This window comes from Tursiops truncatus, chromosome 11 (assembly GCF_011762595.2).
Source record: "Tursiops truncatus isolate mTurTru1 chromosome 11, mTurTru1.mat.Y, whole genome shotgun sequence".
In the NCBI taxonomy this organism is placed as follows: Eukaryota; Metazoa; Chordata; class Mammalia; order Artiodactyla; family Delphinidae; genus Tursiops; species Tursiops truncatus.
This window is the reverse complement of record NC_047044.1, coordinates 31773246-31791193: the sequence shown is the minus strand read 5'-3', so window position 1 is coordinate 31791193 and position 17948 is coordinate 31773246. Positions and strand designations below refer to the sequence as shown.

Below are 17948 nucleotides of genomic sequence, written 5' to 3'. Positions count from 1 at the left end.
CTTCCCTGAATAATAAACCAATCTTTGTCTCTTTCTACAACACACTGAAGTGTATTTCTATTAGAATTCCTCTCATACTCACCACCAAACTGTAATCCTGGGACTTCACTGAATTTGTTTACATTTTATCTGTAACTATCACGGACGCCCAGCTTAAAATCTAGGTAAAGAAAGAAAATGTGAGGTTTCTTCCTTAAAGAATATTGCAAAATAGAAATCAAAGGCACAGTTTTACTCCTCAGTCTGTGCAATCTTAGTTTACAATTAAAGAATGATTTTAATTGTCAAACTTTTAAATTTTATTAAATGTTTGTGGCAATGCATTGAATGAGTTCCAGACCTATATAAATACACAGGCAGCTGTTTGTAATTTGCATTTTTATCAGTTTTGAAAGAGCACAATGTACTTCCTGCATCTTATTTTCAGAATTTGCAATTATCATATTTGGCTATCCAGTATACAGTATGGACTACTTGAGTATCTCATTCTTGGAATTTTCATTTTGATTGTAAACCAGATGATCTCTGGCACTTTTCTCTTTTCTCATTTTTCAACCTCCAGGTTTACTTCCTCCCATTTCTTCTTGGCTCTAATAATAAAGTAGAAAAAATATTTCAGTTATTTTCTTCTTCAGCGTTTTTCAGGGTACCAAAAATTTGCATTTCTTTTGCTAATCAGTTACCATAAATCTAAAGACAAAACAAAAGCTTATTGTTCTAATTCATAATTCATAAATTTTCAGAATGCCATTCAAACTAATTCCACTTCTTTCTGAAGCTCGCTCGCTGTGATTTGAATTTAGATGGAGGGGTGGAGAGGAATGGAAATAATACTACAGTATGTAGAAGGCTGCACCATGGGGCACCCAGAATGAACAGAATCAATGTCCCCTCCTCTGGAGAAAGGCACCTCCAGTCACACCAGCTGTATGTCTATCAGAAAGGACAAGTGGCCTCAAGGAAAGGCTGACAATGACATCTCTAACTGCCTTTATCTCCTTTCCTTGATTCCTGCAGACACATTTTCCTCTTCTATTGCATTAGCCTTATAGCAGCCAACATTGTCCCAAAGACTCCTCTCACCCAGTTACACTTCTGAGGCCTTGGCTCCAGATATTCCTTAGAGGAGTAGACTAGTGGCTCTCTCTAGCAGTCCACCTGTCCCCTGGGAAACACTGAAATCTCTCCTTTGTGCCCTAGCAGGAAGTGCAGGGGAGGAAACACAAGCTACTCTTTCTCTCCCTATTCTGGTGATGACAACAACAACTGGAAAGGATAAGAGTTTAGGGGTGGGCTTCCCTGGTGGCGCAGTGGTTGAGAGTTCGCCTGCCGGTGCAGGGGACACGGGTTCGTGCCCCGGTCCGGGAGGATCCCACATGCTGCGGAGCAGCTGGGCCCGTGAGCCATGGCCGCTGAGCCTGTGCGTCCGGAGCCTGTGCTCCGCAACGGGAGAGGCCACAACAGTGAGAGGCCCGCGTACCGCAAAAAAAAAAAAAAAAGAAAGAAAATTTGCATATAAACTTATTCCCATTCAGTGCTTTCTTAGCTACTTCACATGTATGTCAATCACATTCAGATTTGAAATTCTGAGGGTTTTTCTCCCTCCCCTACCTTCCTGCTGCTTATCCTAATTTCTAGGGTTGGGACTGGGGAGGATGGTTGCTGCTGTGTGACAGGTAGGAAAAGAATGTCCTCTCAACAATCTTGGGTTTCAACAAGGTCTGGGTCCTGTGCTGGTGAACAGTGGCCCAGATAACATAGTCTAAGGTTTCTCAGGCTTTAATGTGTATCCTAATCACCTGCGGATCTTGTTAAAATGCAGATAATGATTCAGTAGGTCTGAGATGGAGATTCCACACTCCTAACAAGCTCCCAGGTGATATCACTGCTGGTGGCCCCCAGACCATACTTCACATAACAGGGGTTTGATCAGTGGATGATGGCTTGGTTTCTAGTCGACTTCCTGGCACAGCAAACAGTTGAGTTTCCAGCTGAGTCCTCCCCGGAATAGCACCCAACCACAAAGGCATCTTTTTGATGCTATCCCTTTAGTCCTAGCCAGAAGACTTTGTGTAGACCTGCTGGTCCTCTCTCCCAGAAACTCACTCTCACTTGAAACTCACAGGGTTATGTGATGCCCTCCCAATCAACCCTGGAGCTTGGCAATCTCAAGAGGCTCTGTCTCCAGCCCTCTTGCGTTAGACGTGCCTCGTCCTCCCCACAACCCCACCACCAGATGGCGTTGAGAAACTCTCTCCAAAGCTTCCCCCCTAGATTGCATCTGGGAAGTACAATGCAGAGCCTCTTTATACTCAGATTCTTAAAAGTTCCAGAGGAATTCTATCATAGACCTTTCTATCCCTGGGCCCTGGCATAGCTGGAGGTGGTGGGAGAAGGGGAGGAGGGAACTAGTACTGTGTAAGTGGCTTCACAGTTTCTGCTCTCCTGCTGTCTCACCATACCCTCCTCCTTACTCTTCAGATTGAAAGAAAAGGGCAGTTTCGTTGGCTCACATCCCCTGTCACATCCCTTTTCCTGTGGCATATGTGGATGGTACATGCTTCATACTCTCAAGTGACCCCTCCTTCCTCCAAATCCTGTAGTGATTCATGTTTCACTGTGTGGGAGGGGAGGGGAGAAGGCTGCTGCAATACAAGAGTAGTCACTGGGACAGGGGCAGGGGGGTGAGAAGCACATCCTTTAATACTTCAAATAACATTCCACCCACAAGGAAACCGTGGGAGAAAAGGATGTGACTTGACAATTGGTAGTTTTATCTAGGATTTCCATTGCCTTTTCACCTCCTTCCCCCCAAAATTAAGTGCAACCCACATGAAGTGAAGAGGAAATATAATCAATTAAGTAGTGCCACAGCAGAGTTTTCTTGCAGTACAATATGATTTGGGAAGAGATGGGAAAAAAGAAAACAACTGACTCCGGTATAAATATATATACAGGTCTGAATACTGCATCACAGTTATAGTCAAGAGTTTATAGGGAAATACTGCTTTAGAAGATCTTAGCTGTTTATTTTGGAAAGTGTACAGTTTCTAGTCTGGATGTGTTCTGATTCATTCTGGGAACCTCTCATATAAGAGTTTATGGATTTCAGATGATTCTGAAAGTTCTAGGCTACTGATTTAGGTAGGAACTCCCTATCTAGGTCTTTTTCTGAGAGGTTCAGTTTTCCAAGAAATAACTGAAACCATTTTATCCTGTATGGTTTTCCAAACCCACTGAGCCAGCCCCAGAATAAGCTGGGAGAAGACAACAAGCTTTTTATTAGAAGAACCAGATCCCAAACCTGAGGCCGGATCTGCTACAAACCTTTACACTGAGGAGGTTCCTGGAATGCCTACACCCTCCCAGAGCACAGAGCACAAGGGGGAGACCATAGTCACTTTGAACCTCCCAGCCTGGAAACTACGTCTTAGATGCCTTGTCAGCCAGCACCAGCCAATATGTGTCCATGGTGGATATAGTAGGGCTTTAATATTTTGCGTCAAAATATGCATTTATATATTGCTTTGTAGTTCAACAAAGAATGCATCTTATATTACATAACTGCTGAAACTGCTATGCTTCTAAGGAGAGAAATATATCAAAAGATTTCTGATAAAATAAAAATAGGCAAAGGAAAACACAATAAAAAAGTAAAATTAAATTGCTAGTAGAGAAGATATCTACTAAACTCCAAGTAATTATGTTCAGGTATATGGTGAAAACTTTCTAAATTTTCTAAAATATGTTCCTTGAGCTTAAAAACTTGTCATTTATTTTCAGAATTGTATGATACATTAAAATCACTAGTAAATACTTACCTGAATATATCTTTTCAGTTTTTGAATATGTTTTTGAAAAAGGAATTCTTTTTTGCCAGGCTGAACCATTATATGATGTTGACATATATTTATCTGAGAGAAAAAGGAAACAGGAATTAAATATTTTACAATGTTAAAATCATATTCCAGGAGCATTTCAAAGTTATAATTATCTCAGAGGTGAAGCTATTCTCTAATAATTCATTTTACCATTTCAAGGCTAAGCCATCAGGGATACAAGTGAGCTTATTAAAACCTTTTAAGTTATCAATGAACACGGTTATACATCTCTTAATTGACTGTTCAGTTCCTCAAATAAGGCTTGCTCCCACGAGGCTAAGCTAGAGAAGAGTATGATATGTGTATGTAATCAAAATGTTTCATTGCCTGGCTTTACCATGATTTTACATAAAATTCTGTTAACATTTGCAGAGCTAAAGAAAGGAAGGAAGAAAGGTAGGTAGGTAGGTAGGTGAGGCCACCTTAACACAAATCTAGACTGTGGCATCAAACTGTTCTGGTAGTTACTGTATTCTTCACAGCTAACCACTCACAGTAAAATTATAATAAAATTAATAATAAAATGTAGTAAATAAAATTAAAAGTCTGTTTCACTTAAGAATATCCTTATTTTTATATATAAATCCATACATCATTCCATTCTAAAACAAATAGAAGAAAATAATTTAAAAGCTAACTTCTATTTAAATTGTAAAAGGAGGACCTAAGAGAGACATAGAGTTTTCACTTATGTTTCAGAAAGTACACAACATTCAGAACTCTACTAACTAGACTGTGCACACAGGAAAATACAAACATGAAATTACAGGGAACTGAGTGACCTTTTGTTAAGTTGAGAAGACAAACCCAACTTTAAAAGAGCCAAATTCATCTGAGGGGAAAAAAAAAAGAGAGATTTGGTTCCCTCCTCCCTTGTGTCCTTGTACTTCCTGAGAAATACTATGACTTTGCCTATTACATGATGAAATGATTTAGAAGCAATCTGGGCATGGGTGGGAGAGATGAGAGGTTGTCAAAAATATTGCATTTAACCCCCAAACTAACCCTTTCAGAAAGTAATCATGAAGCCCTAAAGAAAAACCACAGCACTAGACAGAAAGTGATAATTGAACAATGCAGTCAGTGGAACAAGAACACGTCAACCATTCAAAAACAATCCTCAAGAGTGAAATAAAGTTATCCAGGGGGAACAAAGTGCAGTGCTCTGAGACAAAATTCTAGAGAGGGTCATGTCAAGGCATCTGCATCCAACATGTTTTCTCCAATATCCTTTAAATCACGTGCACTCCTGCACATGGACAAAAATCCTCTTACTAGTTTTCTAAGATGTTATGGTGGTGATGGCCTGGAAAAAGAAGGGGGTGGATAGCAATTAAGATTAGTTGGACCATCAGGAAATTCCATGGGAATGCAAACCACAGACATGAGTAAAGAGCCTATATAAGTGTAGAACTCCACCTGAACAGAGGTTGAATTTGGGTTCCTTGTTAACATCAACTTTATTGTAGGACCCGTTTGTGGGCCTGCTGCGGGGAGGTGCATTCATTGAGACAGTTCTGACAGCATCTCTCTGACCATGGATATAGGAGGCATTCTCAGAGTTTCTGTTTTTATTATTGCGATGGTAACTCATTTTATTTTTGGGATTTGGAGACTGTACTGCTATAAAAGAAAGAGGGAAGAGAGTGAGGGATAAAACAAGCTGGTTTCACACCCGTAAATAACACATTGCACTTTAAATGTTTGATAGCACAATGGAAGATAATGTAAGCTAAAAGAACTAAGTTTATAAGAATTGGGCTGACATCTAAAATAACATGTTGCATGACAATGACTTGTTTTTCTGCTAGAAAATATTATTTAATCTCTTTTCAAATTACAATTTAGGAATATCAAATACATAGACACTTTACCTCTCTGCATTTCTGGGCCAGGAAAGTTCTTTGGTTCATCATAAATCCATTTTCTTTTTTTCAGGCCTTTAAAATGAGGCTTCCTCACTGGCTGGACATCATTTACTTAAAGAAGATACAAAGTTTTACAGTTTTTAAAGAGACACTTTCATCTGAAAATTACTGTAGGTGATAATTACATATCTGTGCATTCACATGTCAAGCAAGAGAAAAAAATAAATGTACCACCCCAATACATTACTTTCTAGAACAAAGGGTGATTTAATTTTAAGTACCAAAAAAATCTATCTTGGAAATTGATTGATGAGAAAACTTTCAATAAGTAACATTCCTTTGGAGAAAAATGCTTTTCTCCAAAGGAATGTGTGGATCTTTTTAGGTTTAAAAGAACATAAAATTACAATCCAAATATAATTATATATCTCATTATAATGTTATTTTTAAGTAGTTTTAGAATAGTTATTTTGAACATAAATCTTTTTGTACTTTTTAAGCCTAAACTACTTCTCCTTAAGAAGTTGCATTAGTGTAAAATACTTTAATGACTATTACCTTACTGTTTTAAGATCTTAAGAAGTTGGGGGTATAGATAGTTTGGTGAAACAAGCCTCAATAATCAGAATTTGTAAGTGCTAATATCACTAAGTTATTCACTTCTTGCTTGCATGTTTTTACATGGAAAATTTTATGTGCATGCTCAATTTTCCAGGAATTTCTAAGGTACATTTCTCCAGAGTATCTTAAAACGATCTAGGAAAGAGGAGCATTCTTTATTATTTCTCTGTGTGGAGATCCTAAACATTCGCAAGTAACTACTACACAGAGAAAATGAACATCAAGTTCACTATGTAGATTACATTAGCTCTCTACAGTGGGCTGATAAATCTCTCTTTGCCCTAGCTCTCATCTTCAGCTTCAGCAGTAAACCTTCAGTGAAGCTCTGATTCACCACCTCCTCTCCAAACATCATGCTCCACCCTTACTCTCGTGCTCCCACTCCTAGAACTTGGAAACCATATTTTTCACAAGTGTCACTGAACTAAGCTGCTCTGAGGTAAACCATCACGGTTCCCTTTGTTTCCCAGCTGCGGCTGAAGAATATTATAGGGGTTCAATAAATGAAATAAGGAAAAGGAAGGAAGGAGGGAGGGAAACAGGAAGTTTCATGAGTCTTAATTGTATCAAGAGAAGAAGCTCCAAGTACTAAATAGCAAGGAGAAGCCCAATCAAGAAAAGTAATCTGAAACATAATAAAAATTTGTCAACGTATCCCAGCACGGGTTAAATTTAAAATGTACTAATGAAGCTTCAGAGAACAGAGTATATTATTAACTTTAATATCTAAATTAAACTAGTGGGAAAGTGTATAATTTACTAGGATCTACATCACAATTCATTGTCAATTAGAAGAATATTGTGTCTTTAATTCTTAATCCTGAATAGTTTTCAAACCATCCTTTTTTCTTTCCTTTTTAAAATTCTACTGCAAATAAGCAAAATAAATCCACGATAAGGCAAATATATCTAAGGCCAAAAAGTGATAGAGCTGATGTCTCACTTGAAGAAGGGTCCTCTCTGCACTTCACACTGATATTCTCAGTAGCATTTAATACATGCATTGTAGGTACTAGTCGGGTAGTTAGGGAACGCTTTGGATGAGGACTGTCCTTGTTATCTTTTAAAGCAAATTAAGAAAATAGAATGTCACTATTAGTAAAAAGAAGTGTTTCCATTGGTATTTCACTTTGCAAGCATTATATGATGGGCATACCTATTTAAAATATATATACGTATATTAATTTTTAGAACCCACCACTGAAATTCCCTAATTACCACATTGAGTCCCCCAAATTTGTCACTAACAAAACATTAAAAATTCAGAAATAACAGCCATTATCTTCAATATGTAAATTATATATTTGTGGCAATATTTTTAATACCTCTGTATAAAAAAATAAAATACAAAAAAAGAAAAGGTTATCAATTTTACATCAAGTGTGCCAATTTAAACCAAGGATGAAGAAATATCTGTAACAGTCGTCATTTGTTCTAAGCTTTGGAGCAGGGCCATCCAATAGAGTTTTCTACAATGATGGAAACATTCTAAATCTGTGCTGTCTGAAATGATAGCCACTGGTCACATGTGGATATTGAGCACTTGTAATATGGCTGGTGCAACTGATGAGCTGAATTTTAAAATTTTATTTAATTTTAATTAATTTAAACAGCCACATGTGAATGGTGGCTATGGTTATTAGTGTAGTTAGAGGTGTGTGTTTTTTGATGGATTGAGCAAAAGAGAGGAAACAAGATTTACATATAATTTTCCATAAGGAGAATTTGATCACAAGTGTCTTCCTGTTCTTGAGAATATTTATTTAATGGTGGGGAAAACAGTAGATGTAATTGGTTAATATTTAGATGGAGAACATGTGAAGTTCTCTAATTACAGGACAGCTGTACTGTCTGTGACTGAGAGAGCTGCCCAGCAGAGGTCCCAGCTGGGGGATTCTAAGCACAATAAAGGCAGCATAACGCTATAGAGGGTGTATTTTATTATCATATCTCTGGATTATTCACAGACTATAATTAGTAATAATCATAAAGTGGGGAAGTCAGCGTGAGAATTGATACTCTTCTCAGTATATATATCTTCACAAAGCTTTCTAAGAAAATTCAATCACACTGAATATTGGAAGATAAAAAAAAAAAAAACAACTAAAGAGGACTGGGTATTACCATTTAAGAGGACCAATAACTTTAGAGCTAGCAAGACTCCTAGAAATTATGTAGTCCAACAGGCTAATTTTTCAGATAAGGAAACTGAAGCTAAAAAAAAGATGAAGCCCCAAAGGCAAATAATTAGGGATAGAGCCAGGACTGGAAACTTAGGGCTTCTGACTCCTCTCTAGTGTATTTTGTGTATATTTTTATTTATAACCTTGCCTCTACAAAAATAATGCTTTATATTTAACTTGTCTATACAAATTACAAATGGATCAAAATATAGACTGGCTCATTACCTTTAGCATTTGAACATTTCGACATCGTGATTTCTTTCTCTTCAGTTAAAGCTTCATTTTCATCTACTCCAGGAAATATGATCCTCTGTGGAATGTAGCAGTCACCTCCTATGACAATAACTTACTGTCAGTGGCAATGATGGCAGAAAATTGTACAAAACTATCTTTTAATACAGGATAATCCCCCCCTAAAATACCCCTTTTGCACAGTTTTATGTAAATACTTCAGTGATACCATCACCATCTCTATACATATCATATATGTTTCGATTAATACATGTGTGTATATATATATATATATATATATATATATACGTGTGTGTGAAAATACAGTATGTACACTTACAGATAATTGGAAGAAAATTCACACAGTCAACACAATTTTCCATATAACAATCTTTACCACACTTTAGAGATACTCAGAGTAAATATAATTTATCTTCCACACAATATCTTCAGATATATGAAAGCAGTTTTTATGTTCCTTAAAGATCTTCTATATTCCAGGATAAATATCCATAATTGCTTTAAATATTACTTAAATACTTAATTTCAGATCCTTCACCATACAAGTTACCCTTTCTTAACATAAAATATTTGTTTCAAGTAACCTTGTTTAAAAATGATGCCCAACTTCCCTGGTGGCGCAGTGGTTGAGAGTCCGCCTGCCAATGCAGGGGACACGGGCTCGTGCCCCGGTCTGGGAAGATCCCACATGCCGCAGAACGGCTGGGCCCGTGAGCCATGGCCGCTGAGCCTGTGCATCCGGAGCCTGTGCTCCGCAACGGGAGAGGCCACAACAGTGAGAGGCCCTCATACCGCAAAAAAAAAAAAAAAATGATGCCCAAATGTGAACTACCCTGTGAAGAAATCAGTGGAACTAGTATAATAATAGATGACATTTATGGAGCATCATTCTATAAGTTATACCATTCTATAAGTTATACACTGAGTATTTTAAATGACTTATCACATTTAATTATTTTCCTATACTACTCCTAATAATTCAATGTAAGTTTACCTTAGCTATTCGGTAGCTGACACATGTTACTGAATTATATTGAAACCTTGTGGCCAACAAAAACATTTTTTTTTCCCTCACAATATATATCATGTCAGGTCTTTCCCAACTTGAAGAGAGCCTACCGGTAATGTCTTGGACTTAAATACAAGAGATTTTGTTTATCACAGTTTGAGTTTACCTTGTTAGATCTGGCTCATTGTTCCAGCATACTAACTTCCAGTCATCTGTAAATTTTATAAACACGTCTCTATACATCTAGTCATTCAATTGTTTAAACGTAAAATCATTTATTCTACAAATATTTACGGAGTGCACATCATGTGCCAGACATTCTACTAGAGATTCGTCCAGAGCAATTTATTATACACAATTCCTGACCTCAAGGAGTTTATCCAAAGCCAATGAATAAAATGCTAAAAAGATGTTGATGAAACAAATCAGTTATGAGAGAGAAAATTCAGACTCATTTATTATATGGTGACATACTCAGAATCAATCAGTAATAAACTAATTCACCTCCATTTTCAAAAGCAGCAGTGTCAGTCCTTGCTTTCCTATCCAGTGATGCTTTTATCTCACCTTGCCTTTCAAATAGGCTGAATTTTGTTGGAACTGTCAGACTGTCCCCTAGGAAAAAAAAAAAATCACTCCAGGAACCATTAGGCGTTTACCTAAGTTTATTATAGAATTTATGATGACAGTAAAAAGCCTAAAAGTTAATGGAAATATTGTTTGCACAGTGATTTGATGAACAATAAATTTATAATTATACAAATTTTAAGCCAATTTATAATTAGGAGGAAAGCAGAAGGCAAGTTTATTTTCCTATGTGGATAATGTATCAAGTGGCGGTTAAAAAAGTTAAGCAATCTGACTCTATAGTGTATGTATATTTAGTTTATTTGATGTGCTTTTCATATAATGAATTTTGTAATATTTGTTTTGTTTTCATCTACTAACCATGAACAAAGTAAAAAGTATTAGGGTCAACTACTGATTAAAAAAATGCTAATTATACTGATAATTAATTCTCACCATTTCCTTATACATCTCTAGCTAATTTTCTCTGAAAATAAAATATTAAAAGGAGAATAAAAGAGCTATGACAATCTGATACAACTTGTGATTCTGGACTGGATTCTAAACCAGGGAAAAAACTTCATTTTGTTATAAAGGACATTGATGGCACAATTGGTGAAATTTTTTTTAAAAAGTCTTTAAATAATATTGAATCAGTAGTAATTTCCTGATATTGATATTTATACTGCATTTGGGTGAGAGTTATGTAGGGGCATCATGCCTGCAACTAACTCTCAAACAATTTGAAAAAAATAACAACAATGTGTGTGTTGAGAGAGAGAGGGAGAGAGAGTGAAAAATCAAATGTGTAAAATGCTAACATTTGGGGAAATCTGGGTAAAGGATATTCATTAGTTAACTGAAATTATTTAAAAATAAAAAGCTTTTTAAAACCATAATATAAAGCAAAAATGCATATAATTGTCTTTAAAATCTGCCATTTTTAATAGTCATTGCTAATGTGTATGTTGTTGTTTTGTTATTGTCTTAATTTTTCTTGTCTCCATAATTCAAGAAATCTGTCCTTTACTAGATGGCTCCCATTTATCAGCTAGGTCTCTTCGATTGTTCTACCATCTGATGGCATGTTGCTGCCACCTACTGCCATATGTTTAAATAGTTTGCCACACATATGTACTTGCAAGACAGGCACTCTACTTTTTATCCTATACTCATATTGATCCTGGGAGACTTTGCCAACTATCTCTTTTTTTTTTTTTTTTTTAAAGAGGAGAAAAGAATTCAGATCTCTCCTACTCCTGCAAAACTTGTTTTTCAGCTCATCCCAAGGGCAAGAAATCTACTTAAACTCATGGAATCCATGGATTTTTTTCTCAGAGTTCCTTTTTTTTTTTTTTGAATTTTATTTAATTTATTTTTTTATACAGCAGATACTTATTAGTCATCAATTTTATACACATTAGTGTATACATGTCAATCCCAATCGCCCGATTCAGCACACCACCACACACACCCATCCGCGGCTTCCCTCCCTTGGTGTCCATACGTTTGTTCTCTACATCTGTGTCTCAATTTCTGCCCTGCAAACTGGTTCATCTGTACTATTTTTCTAGGTTCCACATATATGCGTTAATATATGATTTTTGTTTTTCTCTTTCTGACTTACTTCACTCTGTATGACAGTCTCTAGATCCATCCACATCTCAACAAATGACCCAATATCATTCCTATTTATGGCTGAGTCATATTCCATTGTATATATGTACCACATCTTCTTTATCCATTTGTCTGTCAATGGGCATATAGGTTGCTTCCATGACCTGGCTATTGTAAAGAGTGCTGCAATGAACATTGTGGTGCATGTGTCTTTTTGAATTATGGTTTTCTCTGGGTATATGCCCAGTAGTGGGATTGCTGGATCATATGGTGATTCTATTTTTAGTGTTTTAAGGAACCTCCATACTGTTCTCCATAGTGGCTGTATCAATTTACATTCCCACCAACAGTGCAAGAGGGTTCCCTTTTCTCCACACCCTCTCCAGCATTTGTCGTTTGTAGATTTTCTGATGATGCCCATTCTAACGGGTGTGAGGTGATACCTCACTGTAGTTTTGATTTGCATTTCTCTAATAATTAGTGATGTTGAGCAGCTTTCATGTGCTTCTTGGCCATCTGTATGTCTTCTTTGGAGAAATGTCTACTTAGGTCTTCTGCCCATTTTTGGATTGGGTTGTTTGCTTTTTTAATATTGAGCTGCATGAGCTGTTTATATATTTTGGAGATTAATCCTTTGTTGATTCGTTTGCAAATATTTTCTCCCATTCTGAGGGTTGTCTTTGTGTCTTGTTTATGGTTTCCTTTTCTGTGCAAAAGCTTTGAAGTTTCACTAGGTCTCATTTGTTTAGTTTTGTTTTTATTTCCATTACTCTAGGAGGTGGATCAAAAAAGATCTTGCTGTGATTTATGTCAGAGAGTGTTCTTCCTATGTTTTCCTCTAAGAGTTTTATAGTGTCCGGTCTAAGATTTAGGTCTCTAATCCATTTTGAGTTTATTTTTCTGTATGGTGTTAGGGAGTGTTCTAATTTCACTCTTTTACATGTAGCTGTCCAGTTTTCCCAGCACCACTTATTAAAGGGGCTGTCTTTTCTACATTGTATATTCTTGCCTCCTTTGTCATAGATTAGTTGACCGTAGGTGCGTGAGTTTATCTCTGTGCTTTCTATTTGTTCCATTGATCTATGTTTCTGTTTTTGTGCCAGTACCATATTGTCTTGATTACTATAGCTTTGTAGTACAGTCTGAAGTCAGGGAGTCTGATTCCTCCAGCTCCGTTTTTTTCCCTCAAGACTGCTTTGGCTATTTGGGGTCTTTTGTGTCTCCATACAAATTTTAAGATATTTTGGTTCTAGTTCTGTAAAAAATATCATTGGTAATTTGATAGGGATTGTACTGAATCTGTAGGTTGCTTTCGGTAGTATAGTCATTTTCACAATATTGATTCTTCCAGTCCAAGAACATGGTACATCTCTATATCTGTTTGTATCATCTTTAATTTCTTTCATCACTGTCTCATAGTTTTCTGCATACAGGTCTTTTGTCTCCCTAGGTAGGTTTATTCCTAGGTATTTTATTCTATTTGTTTCAGTGGTAAATGAGAGTGTTTCCTTAATTTCTCTGTCAGATTTTTCATCATTACTGTATAGGAATGCAAGAGATTTCTGTGCATTAATTTTGTATCCTGCTAATTTACTAAATTCATTGATTAGCTCTAGTAGTTTTCTGGTGGCGTTTTTAGGGCTCTATATGTATAGTATCATGTCATCTGCAAACAGTAACAGTTTTACTTCTTTTCCAATTCATATTCCTTTTATTTCTTTTTCTTCTCTGAATGCTGTGGCTAGGACTTCCAAAACTATGTTGAATAACAGTGGTGAGAGTGGACATCCTTGTCTTGTTCCTGATCTTAGAGGAAAGACTTTCAGTTTTTCACCATTGAGAATGATGTTTGCTGTGGGTTTGTCATGTATGGCCTTTATTATGTTGAGGTAGGTTCCCTCTATGCCCACTTTCTGGAGAGTTTTTATCATAAAAGGGTGTGGAATTTTGTCCAAAGCTTTTTCTGCATCTATTGAGATGATCATATGGTTTTTATTCTTCAGTTTGTTAATATGGTGTATCACATTGATTGATTTGCATATATTGAAGAATCCTTGCATCCCTGGGATAAATCCCACTTGATCATGGTGTATGATCCTTTTAATGTGTTGTTGGATTCTGTTTGCTAGTATTTTGTTGAGAATTTTTGCAGCTATATTCATCAGTGATACTGGTCTGTAATTTTCTTTTTTATAGTATCTTTGTCTGGTTCCGGTGTAAGGGTGATGGTGGCCTCATAGAATGAGTTTGAGAGTGTTCCTTCCTCTGCAATTTTTGGGAAGAGTTTGAGAAGGATGGGTGTTAGCTCTTCTCTAAATGTTTGATAGAATTCCCCTGTGAAGCCATCTGGTCCTGGACTTCTGTTTGTTGGAAGATTTTTAATCACAGTTTCAATATCATTACTTGTGATTGGTCTGTTCATGTTTTCTATTTCTTCCTGGTTCAGTCTTGGAAGGTTATAACTTTCTAAGAATTTGTCCATTTCTTCCAGGTTGTCCATTTTATTGGCATAGAGTTGCTTATAGTCGTCTCTTGGGATGCTTTGTATTTCTGTGGTGTCTGTTGTAACTTCTCTTTTTTCATTTCTAATTTTATTGATTTGAGTCCTCTCCCTCTTTTTCTTGATGAGTCTGGCTAATGGTTTATCAATTTTGTTTATCTTCTCAAAGCACCAGCTTTTAGTTTTATTGATCTTTGCTATTGTTTTCTTTGTGTCTATTTCATTGATTTCTGCTCTGATCTTTATGATTTCCTTACTTCTGCTAACTTTGAGTTTTGTTTGCTCTACTTTCTCTACTTCCTTTAAGTGTAAAGGTTAGATTGTTTACTTGAGATTTTTCTTGTTTCTTGAGGTAGGCTTGCATACCTATAACCGTCCCTCTTAGAACTGCTTTTGCTGCATCCCATAGGTGTTGGATAGTCCTGTTTTCATTGTCATTTGTTTCTAGATATTTTTTGATTTCCTCTTTGATTTCTTCAGTGATATCTTGGTTATTTAGTAATGTATTGTTTGGCCTCCATGTGTTTGTGTTTTTTACATTTTTTTCCCTGTAATTCATTTCTAATCTCATAGCGTGTGGTCAGAAAAGACACTTGATATGATTTCAATTTTCTTAAATTTACTGAGGCTTGATTTGTGACCCAAGATGTGATCCATCCTGGAGAATGTTCTGTGCGCACATGAGAAGAAAGTGTAATCTGCTGTTTTTGGATGGAATGTCCTATAAATATCATTAAGTCTATCTGGTGTATTGTGTCATTTAAAGCTTGTGTTTCCTTATTAATTTTCTGTCTGGATGATCTGTCCATTGGTGAAATGAGGTGTTTAAGTCCCCCACTATTATTGTGTTACTCTCGATTTCCTCTTTTATAGCTGTTAGCAGTTGCCGTATGTATTGAGGTGCTCCTATGTTGGGTGCATATATGTTTCTAATTGTTATATCTTCTTCTTGAATTGATCCCTTGATCATTATGTAGTGTCCTTCCTTGTCTCTTGTAACATTCTTTATTTTAAAGTCTATTTTATCTGATATGAGTATTGCTACTCCAGCTTTCTTTTGGTTTCCATTTGCATGGCATATCTTTTTCCATCCCCTCACTTTCAGTCTGTATGTGTCCCTAGGTCTGAAGTGGGTCTCTTTTAGACAGCATATATATGGGTCTTGTTTTTGTATCCATTCAGCAAGCCTGTGTCTTTTGGTTGGAACATTAAATGTGAATTGAATCCATTCACATTTAAGGTAATTATCGATATGTATGTTCCTATTACCATTTTCTTAATTTGGGGGGGGGTTGTTTTTGTAGGTCCTTTTCTTCTCTTGTGTTTCCCACTTAGAGAAGTTCCTTTAGCATTTGTTGTAGAGCTGGTTTGGTGGTGCTGAATTCTCTTAGCTTTTGCTTGTGTGTAAATCTTTTGATTTCTCCATGGAATCTGAATGAGATCCTTGCTGGGTAGAGTAATCGTGGTTGGAGGTTCTTCCCTTTCATCACTTTCAGTATATCAAGCCACTCTCTTCTGGCTTGTAGAGTTTCTGCTGAGAAATCAGCTGTTAACCTTATGGGAGTTTCCTTATATGTTATTTGTTGTTTTTCCGTTGCTACTTTCAATAATTTTTCTTTGTCTTTAATTTTTGCCAGTTTGATTACTATGTGTCTCAGCGTGTTTCTCCTTGGGTTTATCCTGTATGGGACTCTCTGCACTTCCTGGTCTTGGGTGGCTATTTCCTTTCCCATGTTAGGGAAGTTTTCGACTATAATCTCTTCAAATATTTTTTCTGGTTCTTTCTCTCTCTCTTCTCCTCCTGGGACCCCTATAATGTGAATGTTGTTGCGTTTAATGCTGTCCCAGAGGTCTCTTAGACTGTCTTCATTTCTTTTCATTCTTTTTTCTTTACTCTGTTGCGCAGCATTGAATTCCACCATTCTGTCTTCCAGGTCACTTATCCGTTCTTCTGCCTCAGTTATTCTGCTATTGATTCCTTCTAATGTAGTTTTCATTTCAGTTATTGCACTGTTCATCTCTGTTTGTTTGTTTTTTAATTCTTCTAAGTCTTTGTTAAACATTTCTTGCATCTTCTCGATCTTTGCCTTCATTCTTTTTCCGAGGTCCTGGATCATCTTCACTATCATTATTCTGAATTATTTTTCTGGAAGGTTACCTATCTCTACTTCATTTAGTTGTTTTTCTGGGGTTTTATCTTGTTCCTTCATCTGGTACATAGCCATCTGCCTTTTCATCTTGTCTACCTTTCTGTGAATGTGGTTTTGTTCCACAGGCTGCAGGATTGTAATTCTTCTGGCTTCTCATGAGTTCCTTGTTTTATATGCAGAAAATAACGTTCTTCTTATCTTGCCTTCAAGGGCAAGATGTTCACCAACAGAAAAGTCAGATTCACCAGAACATAAGATCCATAAGATGCACAGCTTTGGAATTATTCCCCTGCTTTGCCCTTGAAATTGGCTGGTACACAGGAGGCACTCATTCAATGAACAAACACCCTTGTTCTGCTGCTAACGTTGTTCTATGATCTCCCTTTTGTCCTTCTAGGGCTAAGTTGTCCCTTCTACTTATAAAGAAAAATCTACACCTGTTTCACAGGGAGATTTATTTTCATAGCCAAATAAAATGGTAAAACCAAATTATTTACAGAATTATTGCATGGGGTGTGTAGTGCTACCATGTGTTTATTAAGTCTATTCATTCTGTGGTTCCTCTGGAAACACAATTACATTAATAGCAGCTTTTCATATTAAATTTAGGTCATCCAATAAAATCACTTCCTTCTCACTCTCAATTCTGATGTATTATCATTTGCCTTCAGTGCATACTTTACTAAATAATTCACAGCCTATCATACCAAGTACCTCTTATTCATCACCTTGAAATGCTTCCTTTTCATTCCTTACCTTCCTGCAATTCACTTCCATTTTCCAAAGGCTTTTCTAACTCTTTTTCCACTGTAGAGGCTATGCTTTTAGATGATAAAATATCTGGAGGAGTATGAAATCTGTAGTATTCACCTAATCTCCCACAAGAAAATTAACAGTTAGTGTACGTCTCACATCAAATATTAGAAAATCCACAAATGTTTGATTCCTTACCAGATTTATAACACATCTCCTTTATTGCTCTTTTTTCTTCAATTTCTTCAGGTGTCTTTGTCCATAAACTAGAAGCATCTATAGGATATATATTTTTTAAGTTAAATTGTCCCAAAACCAAATAATCTGAAAATGTATAAACCACAATGAAACATCCCATACATTGTTCTCATGAATGGATTACTGTTTTAAAAAACATTTAAAATCAATAATTTGCACATTGTCAAATGTTTCTCATTGCTATATTTTACATTTTAGAAATAATCAGTCAAGAGGAAGGAAATGACTATACATTATGTGTCTTGAGATGAGAAGCTGCAGGTACAGATTCACATTTGAGATCATCTTT

The 17948-nt window shown here is 36.3% G+C and overlaps 1 protein-coding gene across 3 annotated transcripts in view; it reads right to left on the bottom strand.

Annotated features, from left to right (window-relative positions):
* Positions 1-325: 325 nt before the first annotated feature.
* Positions 326-17948, bottom strand: part of C11H12orf50 (chromosome 11 C12orf50 homolog) — a 30377-nt gene continuing 12754 nt past the window's right edge. The window contains exons 5-13 of one of the 3 annotated variants that reach the window (XM_073788364.1): positions 17600-17677; positions 17405-17518; positions 10319-10429; positions 8779-8886; positions 7314-7430; positions 5756-5860; positions 5301-5504; positions 3822-3914; positions 330-590 (exon numbers count right to left, since the gene is read on the bottom strand). In XM_073788364.1, the coding sequence (XP_073644465.1) occupies positions 565-590; positions 3822-3914; positions 5301-5504; positions 5756-5860; positions 7314-7430; positions 8779-8886; positions 10319-10429; positions 17405-17518; positions 17600-17677 (956 nt within the window). In that variant the 3' untranslated portion in view covers positions 330-564. Of the gene's footprint in view, positions 591-3821; positions 3915-5300; positions 5505-5755; positions 5861-7313; positions 7431-8778; positions 8887-10318; positions 10430-17404; positions 17519-17599; positions 17678-17948 lie in introns of all 3 variants that reach the window. The other 2 variants (XM_073788366.1, XM_073788365.1) reach the window with 2 other exon arrangements.